At 40.2% G+C, this 17,455-nt stretch overlaps 1 protein-coding gene across 1 annotated transcript; it reads left to right on the top strand.

Moving 5' to 3' along the window:
- Positions 1-5,506: 5,506 nt before the first annotated feature.
- Positions 5,507-10,491, top strand: LOC136423653 (uncharacterized). The gene is made up of 8 exons (XM_066411910.1): positions 5,507-6,040; positions 6,281-6,404; positions 7,634-7,699; positions 7,891-8,034; positions 8,315-8,458; positions 8,809-8,969; positions 9,216-9,348; positions 9,696-10,491. Exons 1-8 carry the CDS (start codon positions 5,684-5,686, stop codon positions 9,866-9,868), a joined length of 1,302 nt encoding a protein of 433 aa, XP_066268007.1. The 5' UTR covers positions 5,507-5,683; the 3' UTR covers positions 9,869-10,491.
- The last annotated feature ends 6,964 nt before the right edge of the window (positions 10,492-17,455 follow it).

The following is a 17,455-nucleotide window of genomic DNA, read 5'->3' as shown; positions in this document are numbered from 1 at the left end:
CTCCCAGGACTGGCACCTCCCCAGCCGAGTCAGCCTGGCGACCATCCCAAGTCATCCACCAGGAGTAGGGTACCAGGCCTAGTGGGCCACGGTACCAGATCACTGAACCACGGCATTCATACTGGAGATACACATAACGTTATACACAATTGTTAGCTGACCATGAACATGAACTGCAAGATGTAATTTCTTTAGTGGGACATTGTATCATTGTTGTCCATAAAACGTGACTTTTAGATGACCTAAAGTTGCTTTTACCCTCCTCCTCTTAGCTTGTGTCCTGCTGGTTTCAGCTATTTAAGCAGACATGTCACAAGATAGAAAAGATTATGTAAATGATACGTTACACCCAGCATGTTACTTTATTCATATCTATTCGTATACATTTATCTATAGGTTCATTCATTTGTATCCACTTGACTTCATGCATAGATATAGTAGACCTTATGACAGTCGCTGTACTTCTGTTGGGTCAATAAAGATTTCTGTATAATCAAGTCAACATAGCCTGAAGGGGGAAGTAGTCTCACAGCCATTCTCCAGGCTGTAGAGACAGCGGATTGCAGTCCGCTGTGGCTAGGGCAACGTATTGGAAGATGGAGCCCAAACCCTCTCCTTCCAGTGATTTCTACGTCCCGAACTGAAGTCAGGTACACAGTTTGGTAGTAGGTGAGACTTGTTGTTTAACCCGTGTAAATGACAGATGGCTAGGTGCCTTTTCCATATGCCTATTCTCCAAAACCAACAGTGTAGAATTTTGCTGAGTAGGTTGAAGCAATGAACCAATATGTGCCGACTACTACCACGGCTCAGGCACCTGTCATCACACCGCTCGCCGTCACTGAATCCCTTGATTTTCGCGTCCCGAAGAGACACTGTGTGCCAAACTAGTGTCGCCCATACGCCCACATAGCTGACGATGAAATATCTCCAGGGCAGAAAGTCAGGAAACATCCGTTGCAGGAAAATTAATTTTTGAGACTGTGCACGGATGTCAGAACTTGTTCTTCGAATTCGTGTCCTGAAGAAACCCGGGCAGTGTGCCAAGTGGTGGGTCGTGTCACCGTTCAACCCGCATGGCTGACGAGGAAGTTCACTTCAGGACAGCGTGCCAGGCCGTGAGACTAGTACTGCCATGTCTGCACATTTCTTTGCTAACACAGAGCATTTTCTGTGATATTTCTTATAAACAAGATGTATCATCAAAGGGCCACGCCGATGCTGGTTCTCTGATTGAAAGGGAAAAAACTAAGCTCAATGAAAGGTTAACGTACTCCTGTAGTTAGTGACCCTACCTCTGGCCTGGACTAATAGTAGTTATCTCCATGAAAAATGGAGATATAGTTTTGGGTGTGTCTGTGTGTCTGTCTGTTTGTTTGTGTTTCCGGACCACTGTAGTCAGCATAACTCAAGAACCTCTTGATGAATTACGATGATATTTGGTATGTAAATAGGTGTTGTGAAGCCGAAATTCAAGGACAATTTTGGGCCCCCTGGTATATGACCTTGGTACTGCAGCAGAAATTCCATTTTTGTATCTCTTGACCTGAACGTGCTATGGTCTTGATTTTTTGGTGGCAGATAGCTTGTGGTGTAATGGAGACGTGGTGTGGGTTTGGGCCCCCTAGCAGCTTGCTCTGGAACTACAGAGGCGTTATCGTGAAAATCTTCTAAGGGAAATAACTGAACAAAGGAACGATGGATTTCCATGATATTTAGTATACAGGTAGCTTAGACAGAGATGTACACAATGAAGTGCAAATTATGTTAATTAGCACTTAATTTGCATAACTAATGAGGTAAATGTGTATTTGCAGTGTTTTCCATTATCAGACTCAAATACATATGTAGTTTATGGAAAGTGGATCATCAACAGATACCAATTATGCAAATAAATTCATAATTTGCATAATTTAAAAAAAACACCATGTCTCATCTTATTGGAAAATTGTAGGACTGTCAATATGATACTTAGTATGCAGGTTGCTTAGACAGAGATATACATATTGAAGTGCAAATTATGCTAATTGTGACTTAATTTGCATAGATAATTAGCAAAATCTACATTTGCAGTGTTTTCCTTTATCAGACTCAAATACATGTAACATGTGTAGTTTATGGAAAGTGGAGCATCAACAGATACGGATTATGCAAATAAATTCCAAATTTGCATAATTAATGCAAAACATCACAATTCATCTAATTGGAAAATTACAGGACTGTCAATATTGCAACATGTTTAAGTTAGATAAAGGTGTTTATGACCAAGCATATATTATGCAAATGTATAAGTCATTTGCATGAATAGAATTGTTCATGAAGATATGAGGTCGTGGAACTCTTGTTATATAAGTTGTGAGTTTGAACCCCGGCTGCGTCGCTCACCCCATATACACTAATACAGTGCACATTATTGTTAGGGTAGCGGTCCTTAGGATGGGACTTTAAGCCGTAGTTCGCTGTTCATTGCACTTGTCGAAAAGAGCTAGGATATTTTTCCCGGCGCAATGAACCTGTATATACCGTACATAGAGTCTTTCTCCTCTGTCCCGACCAGTGAAAGAGTACGAATGTAGTCAACTGTTGGGACTAGCCATGCAGAACTATCATGCAAGGGACCGCCCAGGAAAGAAGAGAGAGGGATAGGCAACGGAATAATGGGCGAATGGACAGGCACTGGCATGGCACAAAGTGAAACATTAACTCAAAATGAATACAAAACCGAGAAGGGTGGAGAAAACTGCCAGGTCTTCTGTGGTGCCCCAGCGGTCTAATAGCTACAGTAAGGGGTATATTGTGAATATGTTAATCCTAAACTTTTCCTCTCTCGCAACGGAGGCTTTAGGGAGGTGACAAGGAGCAACTGAATAAACTAGTGCAGCGTACCGGTACCGTGTACCGGTACTGTGCCGTAAAAATTGATTAGGTACCGGATCATGAAGTACCGGTACTGTACCGATACAAATTTACACCGAGTATTTGCTTATATTGTGACTGATCTCCTGACCTCATGGCCTCATGCAACAATAAACGTGACCAAAGTGAAACATTGGAACAGCGTAACGAATATGCTACAGATCATTCAGGCAGGCAGGCGGTAGGAACATAGTTATGTTATTTGAATAAAGATACTGACAAAATTGAAGAAGTTCAGAAGAGCATATGTTAATTTTTCATATTGTTCAGGTACAGGCACAGGTCCGGACCTGTAACTAAACCTCTTTACCAGTACCTGTACCGGTACCTAATGTTACGTTTAGGTACGCAGCACTAGAATAAACCCATGTTGACACCTTTAATGCTTGGAAATAGAGAAACTTTAACAAAAATATATATAACATTTTAACAAGTATACGAGGAACCTCTACGTAGGCTTATAGTTTTCATTGTACCCATAACCAGTTTTAACTGGTGCACACGCCTACAGTGACGAGTGCTCGCTCAGCATTCAAGTTCAAATTCCAGCAGGGTCATGCCTGAGAATCAACATCGTACCGCTCAGCATTCAGAGAAAGAGTATGGGAGTTCAAAACACCAACATTAGACCAGCCCACTGCTGTAGTGGACTGCATGTTGCAATGGCTATAGATATTATAGATAATTTGATTCCGTCTACTAAACGTGTTTATATTTAGGATGTTAGGAAACTACTTGATATTCGTGTTCTGAAGACCAGATAGTCAAGTCAAGTCAAGTCAAGGCAAAGTTTATTGCACAACGATTGTAACAGGTACAATGTAAGGCAAAAATAGAATACTACTGGCTACTTATATCAAACTACAACAAGAGTCCGAAGACCCAAAATCTCCATTAAATTTGTTTTTATATATGATGTGTTTTATTTGCCCCAGTTGTTTGTTTTTGCCGCTGGTTGTTTTATTTTATGTCCCAAAGAGAATCCACATACACATTTGGTAGTGTTCCCATTTGTGGTTTGACCACCAGCTGTTGGGACCTTGGGAATAGTTGACCTAGATAAGAGACCAACAGATGGTGCGACCTCAAAGCCCACAATAGAGTAGATATTTCTCATTATTTATGCAAATTCAGTCCGAATTTGCACAGTTTGTACATCTCTGTCCAACCCACCTGCGTACCAAATATCATGAAAATCTGTCGCTCCTTTCTTCAGTTATTCTCCTTTGAATATCTTTACAAATACGCCATTGCAGTTCCAATGACACATGCCAGGGTCCCAAAATCGACCTTGACCTTTCACCTCCCAGCGCATACCCACATACCAAATATCATTACAATCCATCCACACGTTCTACAGTTATGCTGACTTTAAGCATCCAACGACACACATGCAAACGATTTACCTCCTTACTTATGCAAATTCGGTCTCATTTGCATAGTTTACACTTAAGTGTGTACATCTTGGTCTAACCTACCTGTGTACCAAATAACATGACGATCTGTCGATCCTCTCTTCAGTTCTTCTACATTGAAGATTTTTACAAATACGCCATTGCAGTTCCAGTCACACATGCCAGGGGGGGCAAAATCGACCTTGACCTTCCTCCACTTAACACCCACCCACATACCAAAAATCATTACAATCCATGTACAGGTTCTACAGTTATGGTGACTTTAAGCATCCGGTGACACATACATACACACAAACACCAAACGCAAGCAAAACAGTATCTCCATGAAAAAGCCTTTTTTCATGGAGATAATAATTAGTGATGCTCTCCTTACATGCGCTATGACGTGTGATACTTGGTGTGCGTTGTCGCTTGTATCAACACCACCCCCAACGGCTAGAAATCTAATTGACCAATTTTCATGTTTGTCACACATCAATAGTTAAAAAAGACAACAAAACATGCCAAGACATGTGTCGCGCATGATCAACATAGTGCCAAATTCTGTCAAATGTCACTTTACTTGCCTGGGAACAATGAGGATACAAGAAGTATACATGAATATGTATGGCGTGTAAACAAGGAACAATACGGTACATATATAGTTCAAATCTTTCTTTAAAACTAGCGGTTTTTATATTTCAACGGCCTTTAACGTGCAACAAATGCTCCAAAACAAATGCATTAGTTTGTAGTTAATTTAGATATATTTAGAGCCCATGTCTCAGTCGTATGCATGTTTTTTTATCTTTGATTCTGTTCTATGACTGGTACCAGATGATTCCATATGACGTCTCTATAAGCTTTACGTATATTGCCTGTTGATTTCCGTGTGAGTAACGTAGTGTCGCTAAACCACGCGAAAATGTCTCTTGTTGACGTTTGTCCTATTTCTTAAATGGCTTACCCCCAACGAATGTTTGGCTAATTGGCTTGTTTTTGCGGGTCTCTTACGTTTAACACGTCTACCGATTGCAAGTGAGTCATACTTTTCTCGGAACGCCCAGCCTAGGGCACAACATTATTAGCTGTGCAGTGACATCACAATGGAGCTAGACCTTGTGGCTTGCTCGGAGCCAATCAAAACGCTTAGTAATGACTACACCAGCGGTAGGTACTGGTAAAGGGGAATCCCCTGACAGTTACCTGTACTCACAGGCCCGAACAACCGGACTGGTAGGTCTGCACAGAGATCAGACGTGTGGGGAATCTTGTGGTAGCCGGACCTGCGTCGAAGTTCCGCAGGGCTATCCATAGACTTGCCTCGCACGGCCGTGTTCTTTTGTTATTAAGCGTTTGTCTTTGTCGTAAGAATGAGTACAGAGAAGCTCACCATCGATAGCGATGGCCATTTCACTGGCAATCGTCGCGGACACGGCGAACACGGCCACATCGCCTTGACCTCGCTGGTCCAACTTCTGACGGCGTGCATATCCGTGCTCATCGTCGCCCTTGTGATCCAAGAAGGAGCGCGCTTGAGAGAGCGGGTGGCTATCCAGGGTCGGGAGATAGAGGAGCTGACAGTCTTGAAGAGCGCTGTGTTTAACTACCAGAAGATCTCCGACTACGAGAAGGAAGTGGCGACCATAAAGGCACAGCAAGATGCGGTCAACACGGAAACGCCCGAGGCTAAGGTTGACGTGCCAGCAGGAGGCGACATTAATCTACAGGTTTGTGTCTGAACATGTTTGTGCTCATTGTGTCAGTCACATGAGAACTTTTCTCTACCTTGGGTTGAATCAAAAACTAACTGTTCAGAATGTATGTTTTGCGAGGTAGATTATACACGTACGGTAATTTCTGTCAGTGCTACTGTCATTCGTTTATTTATAAAGTTTTGTCAGTAAAAAAATTGTGAAATTGATTTCTACAACAAAGACGTAGATCTCAGTCTATATCGCTCTCTTCAGTCAGAACCTGGCAAAACCAGGCTTGCCTCTGAGAGTGCCGACGTCCCCTGGCAAGCTGGGTCAGCACACCATCTAAGGCAAAAGAGGTCGGCGAACTCTGTGACGTGGCCTACAGGGGGAGGCGGTAAGTTAAGCTTCTTTATGACTTGGCCATGGAATCAACATGGCATCGAGTATGCGTAGACAGCCGTAAATAATAAACCTTGAAAAATCTGTTGGAAAGCAAGTCATTCTCAGTTGAGGGCTATGTCATATTTTGACTACTTATAAATTTGGCTTTGCCTTTACAATCCAGCTTTGTGCTGCAATTTTTTTCTATAGATATACCAGGTTTGCAGGTGGTGTATCTGAATGATATATATGATCCAGTACGCCACATTAATGTTAGGAGATGTCAGGTACAATGAGTCAGCTGTAAATATATCTATATCTACAGTAGTACCTTAATCGTACTAATTCATCCCCTTGAGCGAATGAAATCAAAAATTGCCTGATCACATTGTAGATGATTAGTCAGCTGTAAATTGCACCGTGGGACGATGAACAGTTGAGATAAATAGCTTTGAGTGGGCGATGAACAATTCCCCCACTGGGCCAGATACGCTTCAAAGAGTTCAATTTAAACTGCATCATACATGCAAAGGTAAAGTAAGTAAATATACACAATGTGCAAAAACTGCCACTGTATCCCTTTGTTACCGCAAATTGACCTCTGACCCTAAAACACAGTCGAATGACCTTTGTGATTTTGAGTTGTTATAGTTTGGAATTATTCCGAGTTGTTTGTATCCTTTATTACTCATATTACTCCTATGTTTGATGATTAGTACTTAATGTTAATATTATTGTTAATGTATTATTCATTCAATGTACGTTAAGTTATCCTTTTTGTACCCTGATTTGTTGTGATATTGTAAAGGTTCCCCTGGAAATCAGTTACTCAGTTAACTCAAGGACATTATATAGAATGTCCTTGGTTAGCTGAAGGGACCATTCAAAAGAGTCATAAATTAAAGACATGCATTATTGTTAGTGAACGCGGTGAGTAAAATGTAAATTTTCGCAAGCGTAGTCAATAACGCCACCATTAATCATGAGGAATAAAGTCCTGTATTTGGACACTACAAGTCTCCTCCAAGCCGAATCATATCAAACAGGATACGATAGCTAATATCATTTGTGGAGTTTTCACTGGTTTAACATTAAACATCAGTTTGGCTTGTTTAAAGACAATTCAATTTCTTCAATTGGATAAGACTCTTCCAATGATTACTTCCGGACGTTTTGAGTGACGGATGTAACAAGCGTTAGTTTGCTTTGGTTTTGAATTTTGCTCTGGTTTGTCTTCATCAGTCGGTTTCCAGGGTCCACCTGGGAGAGACGGTCGTGATGGACGGGACTGTCCATGTGGAACAAAAGGTACGTACACAGAGATAAAATACGCTACAACTGATTCAGACTTGAATTATTTTCAATTATGACCAGGAGTACCTTCGTGTAATCTCCGTTCGGAGGTCGAAATGAATGATTCCCACTTGAAGTTTCTTTTCGCACTCACATTCTCAAAATCCATCTTTTATCTTAGAAGTACTCTTGCCTTTCCTCAATAGATGCAGAGATAGGTGATCTGCAAGGGAAATATCAAGAGCTGGCAGAAGAGACTTCAGAGCTGAGGCAGCAGAATGACGTTCTCGAGCAGAGGGTGTCAGACCTCGAGAATAACACTGAGACCACACCCATACCTTGCACAGGAGGTATAATAATAATGTATAATATGTAACATGTAACATGTAAAAATGTTCCTAACAAATGCAAAGCTAGATACCAATACTAACGAAGACCTATGGGATAAATCACGCTTAACATAACGAATGTACAATATACAAATCTGGGTACTCTCACTGCATAATCTTTGTAAAGAAAAATTTTATCAGGCGGAGGAATTCTGAATTCCCACCTTCTAGTAAAGCAACGCTAATGCTGCGAGTAGTGCAATAACCTGAATGAGTTTGATAAAGTTACTCTTACTTACAGATACATGCGATGTACCGTCCAGCTGCACTGAAGTAGTTGAAAGACGTGGATTCAACAACAAGGCCTTCTACGTCATCGACCCTGACGGACCAGACCGTGGGGTCCTGCCGATGGTTGTTCAGTGTGATGTTGTGGGAGGAACAGGTTAGTAAAGAGTTAAACGATATAAAGTAGGTAATGTCAGCAATTATGTGAAAATATGTGAACAGTTTTTAACTAGAAGAATATAAAACTGACATAATCCGAATTTCTGGAAAGCATTGACCCATAAGATATGTACACCTGGAATGTATACCTGGCACAGTCAGTAGGTACCCAAAGGGTAACGAAGTTGTACAGTGGTTATAAAGGCGCGGGTCAGTACCTCTGTCGTTTTTATTTTTCTTTCTTTCTTTCTTTCTGTCTTTCTTTAAAGTCTCTCAGCTCTACTCAGCTCATGTGTCTAACAATATGTATGTATGGTCTGATCTTTGAACAATTCATTACAATTTCAGCAATTACCCTAATTGGCCACAACAGTGAGGCACGGACACATGTGAATGGGCCCGGGTTTGGAAGCCCAGGTACCTACTCCAGGGATGTGACATACTGGGACAGCATGGAGCAAGTGAGAGCTGTGGTGGACCAGTCAACTCTGTGCAAACAACAGATCAAGGTCAGTGTTGTTTGCATGTCAGAAATGTCAGAGGTTAGCATAGGTCCAATCCTGATTAACTTGTGTGTGTCTGCTCCAACAGTTTGACTTAGCAGGACACAAGCTGAGTTGAACAGGGCAAGATGTGGATCTCAGATCAGCTACAGGTTGCAAGTTTTATGGACATAAAAATGTCCCACTAAAGACATTGCATCTCACATTTCATGTGCATGTACAGCAGACGATCGCACAATTATGTATTTCCAGTATGAATGCCATGGTTCAGCGATCTGGCACTCCGGCACACCCTACGCCTGGTGGGTGACTTGGGATGGTCGCCAGGCTGACTACTGGGGAGGTGCCAGTCCTGGGAGTGGGAAATGTGCCTGTGGACAATCAGGTAATTATAAAGCATCAATCTGCAACATACAACTTATAGCATTGAAGCTAGAACAGAACAAGGGAACCTTTTGCATCTGTATTATGGTTAGGAGTTAAACACGTACGGACTTACTTGAGAATGAGATGTCATATTTCTCAATGTATGTATATCTATGTTCTTTGCGTCAACACGATATAATAGATTGAATGATAGATTTCTTATTTTATCCTAATCCTACATTGGGAAAATTTATCATGTCTATCGGACATTTTTCTGTTCTTCAATTTTTACCTAAGGCGACGTGTCTTAAACCCTTAATGCAAACAAGCTCTTTTATGTACTGACCTTATTCCTTTGCCCAACAGGCACATGTTCTCGCAGATGCAACTGTGATGCCAATGATTTAACATGGCGTGAGGATTCTGGGTTCCTGTCCCACAAGGATGACCTGCCGGTCATCCAGCTTAGGTTTGGGGACACTGATGCTAGTAGTGAAGAAGGGTATCACACCCTGGGGAAACTCATCTGCTACCCCTGAATGAATTATCTTTAAATTGTCTGGGACAGCATTGTTCGTACCATGTGACTGATATCAATTCACAATATAATTCGTATCACATAGTTTCCATAAGATGTTCAAGCTATCATGACAGGCATTTCTTTGTGTCAGATCTACTTAGGCATTATATCATCAGGAAATGATGTTAGATCGGAAGTGTCAATGTTTTATTCTAAGATATTTCACACAAGCTGTCTCATATTTTAAAAGAGTGGTTAACATGCTACAAAATTTATGATTTTCTTGCCTTTGATTATTCCAATAAAACTCCTGTCACTTAAGTTGAGTTATTTCACTGTCAAGTGTAGTCCTTTGGTACAGCTTCAAGCTAATCAAAATAATGTTAAAATTGTGTAAATTAATCTGCAACTTGAAGCTGTGCAAGATATACAAAATTCAAGTTAACTCACAAGCATTTGATCATGATTCATACTTTCAATGTCAAGTCAGGGACAGATGTACCTGTAACATAATGTTATCTTCTTGGTGCAGGACGGTAGTTTCTTTAGCTTTGCTTCAAAAGCAAACGGTGATGTAATGTGAACTGGTAATAAATGGTGTGATTTGATTTTAATTTGGTGAATAAATTTATAGAAAATCTGGTTTGCCTGGTTGAACAATAGTGCCTTTAGTCCTGCAGAACAGTGAAAACAGTTTGGACCATACAGCTGCAATCCTAGTTGATGAAATATGTAAATCTTTGAGCATTGATATCGGCTGCCCCATTCCTTCTTCTCTTTGTTCTCCCTCGAGCGCCAACCCTCCTTTGTTTGTTTGTTTATTTTTATTCAAGCAGGGGAAATCATGTCGCCAGCTGGCGATTTTCAATAAGCCGGGGGGGGGGGGGGCAAACAAAAGTTATTTACATCAAACTTGGAAAAGATGACAAAAACATTGCTCAAACTACAACTTGATATAAAAGCAAATTATCTTCATTAGATGAAATTGTATCATATTGCCAAATAAGTGAAACAATGGTGCAGCCTTGACATAATGTACTAGTAACAAAACATGATATAATGGAATCCGGATTGAATTTGTATATCAATGTTGACATAATGTGAAATCATATTAATAGTTAACTAAAGAAAAAAAATATACATAAGGGATAACAGACTTTCAAAGACTATGGACTCGCCTTGTATAAAAAATCTTAAAAGCTCTAATAGATTTTGCATCCCTAACATATGGTGACAGTGCCGCGCCGTAGAAGAAAAACGATCTGTACGTATTCTGCAAGCGTGCTTATGGCAGTTGAAGCCCCCCCCCCCCCGTACTGAAACGGGTGTTGTGTGTATGGGTATCAGCAGATGTTGATAATATTTGGGGAATTTGTGGATGTGATATACCATTTAGTGCTTCGTCTAGGTAAGGCTGCAGGTTTCGGACGTCCTCCTCAATCTCTGTCCACTGTTTCTTTGGAATGATCAAAACCGCTAAACCGTGCTCTAGAAGTTAATTGTAAATTCAAAACTGTCACGTTTGTGTTATTTGGAAAGTTCTTACATTCTACAAAAGTCTCTTCGAATAAGGTAGTGAGGCTCATTTGAACATGGACAGCATTTGAAGTCAATGTTAACCACGATCTCCTACCATAGCCATCTCCATCTTTCATCAACTCATTCCCACAACTAAATGCTTAGAAGTGGTCAATTAAGGCCTTCCATCGAGAAATCCCGTTAAAAGCATCTGTAACTAGAGTTCCACGACCTCATACCTTCGCCGACTGATGTTAGCCTTTTCGAGTGAATGCTTATCACTCAGTATGTAAATAAGGTCCTCGATTGCATGAATTTCAAGTGATCCTTTTCTCTACACAAAACACAGCATTAAAGTAAAATCTTAGGAAAGAGGGCCATTGTAGCATTTCCTCATATCATATATCATGTAAATGAGGCCATCATGATTTATGTCTGATAACGTCCACATGTGATTATCTCCCAAACGCCACAAGAATGAAATCCCATCATTTACCACTCTGGAATTATAGTATTTTGTCATGAATTATGCAAATTAGGTATTCCTCTCTTTCTCAGTTACATGTAACATGTTTGACTACAATGGAATGGGTTTGTATACTTTTTCACATCACAGATCCTGATTTGCATGATTCTTATATATACGCTCATCACCTTCTTGAGTTACTAGTATTCTCTTTCAAAGTTTAAAACAAACCCATACCTATACCTACACGAGTTCTCCCAAGAGTTATAAAAATAATCACTGTAAGAATATTTTTGCTTAATTGGTATCATAACTTTTATCTTTACTACAGAAAAAAAGGCAATTTGTTGGCAATGTATTTGCTTCAATTATGCCCATATTTTCATAGTCGACATATCAATCAGTTTTTATCAAACCTATACCTTCCAACAGGGAGAGCATTAGATCGTAATGCCCGTGTGACCTCCCTGACCCCAAAACAGAGCCCTGCACCAGGCAAGTAAAGTATCACATGTGTCCTCCAGGGACGTCTCACAGGGAGCCTGCTCCGGTAAACTAGGTCACCTGTCAGTGCAATTTAACCTGAATAAATAGACTTGAAAATAGCAAATTGAAAGGGAATTGTAGACATTTCCTTATAAATTATGTTAATGAGGCCTTGTCATGCATGATTTTTGTCTGATATTGTTCACCTTTACTTAGCTTCCTAATGATACAAGAATGAAATTCCAATCATTTACTATTGTGGTATTTTCAATTAGTATTTTCTCATTAATTATGCGAAATAGGTAGCTATTAGCATTATTGGTATCTATCGATACCTCTCTCTTTTTCAGCTATATATGTCACATGTTTGAGAGTCCTATTTTGAAAGGCAGCAGATTTATAAACTTTCTTTGCTAATTATGCAAATTAGCTCCTGATTTGTATAATGAATATTCAATTATGTAAATCATTAATCAAGCTATCTACATACCATAAATCAAGACGATCCGTTGACCATAAGTCTAGTTATTCATGTCCAAAGGTCAAAACAAATAAATTAAAAACACCCGCTGCAGCTCCAAACAAGCCGCTAGAGGGCCCAAACGTGCACAACTTACTTCATGTGGCATGGACTATCTACCACACAAAAATCATGACCGTAGCACTTGCAGAAATTTTGACCTCAAACTTTGAAGCTGCACTGCAGTACCTAAAGTACCCGCTAGGAGGCCCATCATCGAACTTGACCTTCCCCTTAAATAAATCTACCTATTCACTAAATATCATGCACAACCATCATTAGCTTCTCGAGTTATCCTGTCAACAAACAAATACGCATACATAAACAGCCCGCTGCAGTACCGCTGGAACATGCCAGGTGACTGATTTTTGAACTTGACCCCTGTTATCACAATCTTTACGTACCCACCAAAAATCATGCAGATCCATCATCAATACGTCGAGTTATGTTGTCTACATACAAACACACTAACAAAAAAAAGTCCACTGGAGCACTTAAGGAAAACGCCAGGTTAACCATTTTCGAACTAGACCTTCGTTCTTACAACCGCCACTTACCTACCAAAAATCAGCAAGATCCGTCAAAGTTCTCTTGACTTATGATCTCGACATACATATGGACCCACTTTACAGCTGGCGTAACCGATAACATAACCTTACCGGGAATGTATGCATTCGCGGTAAGGTTATGTTATCGGTTACGCCAGCTGTAAAGTGGGTCAATATGTATGGCGAGATCATAAGTATGTCGAGATCATAAGGTCCATATGTATGTCGAGATCATACTGTAAAGTGGGTCCATATGTATGTCGAGATCATAAGCACCTTTCCAATGCTCTCGACATCGAACAGTGGTAAGCAATGCTAGAGTGATTGGAAAGAAATATGCTACATACCCTGTACATAACACCAGAGCAGCTCTCCATACTCGTATTCTGTATAGTACGTACGATCGTGATGAATAAACACTGCATCGCTGCTAAACGTTGATGTGAATGCAGACGATATGACTAGTTTGAAGAAGACTTGGAACCTGATGCCAGTATGGAATATTTTCGACAATCATAGTCTAACATTAAATGAAAGTTACATCACTACATTTCAAATTACTTGTTTCCCAGACAAAAATCAGAACCCAAGTTGATAAAGGTTGACAACTATGAGTCGCTTTTCATCAAAAGTAGACATGTTAATGGTTGATGGTTACATGCTAAGTATGCAAACTGTATGCTAGGATTCTCAAAGTCTATTTGAATTTACTGGGGAGCATGCTTGGAATTTTTCTAAATTGACAGATACTGTGTTTCCTCAATAGATGCCGAGATTGGTGAACTGCAAAGGAACTATCAGGAGCTGAGACAGCAGAATGACGTTCTCGAGCAGAGGCTGTTAGCCCTGGAGAATAAAACCGAGACCACACCCATACCTTGCACTGGAGGTAAGCCATATAACATGTAAAAATGTTCCTAACAAATGCAAAGCTAGGTACCAATACTAACGAAGAATTTTGAAATCACGCTTTACCGTATAACGAATGTGCAATATTCAAATCTGGGTACACTCACTGAATGATCTTTGTAAATACGAATTTTATCAGGCTGAGGAATTGTAAATTCCCGCCTCCTAGTAAGGCAACGCTGATACTGCAAGTGGTGCAATAGCCTTGATGAGTTTGATAAAGTTACTCTTACTTACGGATACATGCGAGATACTGTCCAGCTGCACTGAAGTAGTAGAAGTGAGTGGATTCAACAATCAGGAATTCTACGTGATCGACCCTGACGGACCAGACCGTGGGGTCCTGCCGATGGTTGTTCAGTGTGATGTTGAGGGAGGAACAGGTTAGCACAAGTCAAAGAGTGTTATATGGCGTAGCCGGTATTGTTAGCTATTAGGCGAAAATAATCATAAGCAAAGTGCGCTTCAGATGAAGTAAACATGGTGTTAACTAGAAGAATATGAAAATGACATTGTCCAAATTTCTGACAAGCATTGACAAACAAGAAATGTTCACCTTTAATGTTTACCTTGAAGCGTAGCCAGTCGGTACCAGAAGCTTTACAGTGGTTCTTGTATGTTTTGATAACAGGGGCAACACATGTTTACTTGTTTCAGAAACAGGATAGCATGGAAATAATGAACTCGTGATCCTACATAGTCGGTGCTGTCGATTTTGGAGCAATGCAAACGTTACCATTAAGATTTGGTGCCTTTCAAGCCGCTATATGGTGACCACAATCGATACAAACAAGCCCGTGTGGTTTTAAGCCGATATGTTCAGAAAGACTAGAAGGAAGGGTCTAATAAAGAGTATGGTCTGATGTTTGAACGTTAGTCGCATTACATTACAATTTCAGTAATCACCCTGATTGGTCACAACAATGAGGCACGGACACATGTGAAAGTCCCAGGGGGTGAGATAGATACCTTCTCCAAGGATGTGACGTACTGGACTAGTATCATATGGAACAAGTGAGGGCTGTGGTGGACCAGTCAACTCCAGGAGGAGATTTGATACCATCCCATGATTCCTCAATACACATCCAGTAATACACACCCACAGATGGCTGACTGTGGGCAAGAAGTATACAGACTTGGCATGTTGCCTTTGATATTGCAGCAACATGTACAATTTGAGCATTAGATTTTCTTCTCTTGAACTGTCAAAAGACTAAAGTAGTCCATGAGACTGCCTGACCTTTGTAATTTATGCACAACTTTCTAAATTGTGTCACAAACACCTACGGACCATTGTACAAACATTCACCACAAATTCTGTGTCCAAACTTGACCAAACTACAGTGTTTTTCTGAAAACACTGTTGATTGATGATATCATACTACTTGTGCATCAGAAAAACCGAAATGCACCAAAAAGCACCCATGGAAAAGTACAGAAAATTATGTTTGTTTACAATTATTACAAAAACAATATCAAATATGATTTTCTGTACTTTCCCATGGGTGCTTTTTGGTGCATTTTGTTTTTTCTGATGCACAAGCAGTATAGTATTATCAATCAACAGTGTTTTCAGAAAAACACTGTAGTTTGGTCAAGTTTGGACACAGAATTTGTAGTGAATATTTGTACAATGGTCCACAAGTGTTTGTGACACAATTGAGAAAGTTGTGCACAAATTATAAAGGTCCGACAGTCTCATGGACTACTTAAGTCTTTTGACAGTTCAAGACAAGAAAATCTTATGCTCAAATTGTACCTGTTGCTGCAATATCAAAGGCAACATGAAAAGTCTATATGCTTCTTGCCCATAGTCAGCCATCTGTGGGTGTGTATTACTGGATGTGTATTGAGGGTTCATGGGATGGTATCATTTCCCCCCCTGAGTCAACTCTGAGCAAACAACAAATCAAGGTAGGCATTGTGTACATGTCAGACATAACAGAGGTTAGCGTGAGATCTAATGATGTTAGAATTGTATGTACTCCAGCAATTGGACGACGAGTTTTATGGACGACAATTATACAATGTCCCATTCAAACTTGACATCTTACGGTTCATGTTCATGGTCAGCTAATAATTGTACATTATATGTATATTTCCAGTATGAGTGCCATGGTTCAATGATCTGGTACTCTGGCACACCCTTCGCCTGGTGGGTGACTTGGGATGGTCGCCAGGCTGACTACTGGGGAGGTGCCAGTCCTGGGAGTGGGAAATGTGCCTGTGGACAATCAGGTAATTATAAATCACTAACGTGCAACATGCAACTTATTGCTTGGAAGCGAAGACAGCACAAGGGAACTTATTTCAACCTGTATAATGGTTCTGAATCATACATGGGCGAATCTGTACTTAGATGCTATGTTTCTAAGGACGTATTTAATTTCTTTGTTAACACAATTTAATGCAGATTAATCAATTGACAGGTCACACGATTTATTATTCTGTAGGACAAAATATTTTCGTTTTACCGTTCTTTTTACCTCACTTGACACCTACACAAACAAAAGCTTGCTATGATCTTATTCTTTCGTCCAACAGGCGTATGCTCAGGAAGATGCAACTGTGACGTTAATGATTACACATGGCGTGAGGATTCTGGGTTCCTGATACACAAAGATGACCCGCCAGTCTCCCAGCTCAGGTTTGGGGATACTAATGAAGGTAGTGAACAAGGTCATCACACCCTGGGGAAACTCATCTGCTACCCTTGAGTCTATCTGTGAATATATGTTTAAACTATAATGCATTACTGTATGTCGTAGCACTGATTCTATGCTTATCTAGCAAATTAAAATTTACGTAAGATACCCAAGTTATCATGACAAGAAGCTCTTTGCACATGCAATGACTGGTCAGGCATTATATAATCAGTAAATGATGTTAGGTTTGAGGTGTCAATGTTTATGTTTTGTAAGGTGTTTCAAAGTTGTATCATATTCTAATGCATGAAAATGTTTTGCTTTACTTGGCATATATTCTCCGGTCACTTGTACGACTTGAGTGTGATTTAGATTGATTTGGTGAATAGAATCTCAATTTCGTTTTTTTGTTTGACATTTTGAACAAGACTAAGCGTCCTTAGTCCTTTATCACAGTAAAAGTAATTGGAACCATGGACATACCGATGTATCTATGTGAAAATCTGATCTGAAA

Source organism: Branchiostoma lanceolatum, chromosome 17 (genome assembly GCF_035083965.1).
Source record: "Branchiostoma lanceolatum isolate klBraLanc5 chromosome 17, klBraLanc5.hap2, whole genome shotgun sequence".
NCBI lineage: Eukaryota > Metazoa > Chordata > Leptocardii > Amphioxiformes > Branchiostomatidae > Branchiostoma > Branchiostoma lanceolatum.
Note: the sequence above shows the minus strand (reverse complement) of the source record. Positions and strands in the feature narration are given on the sequence as shown.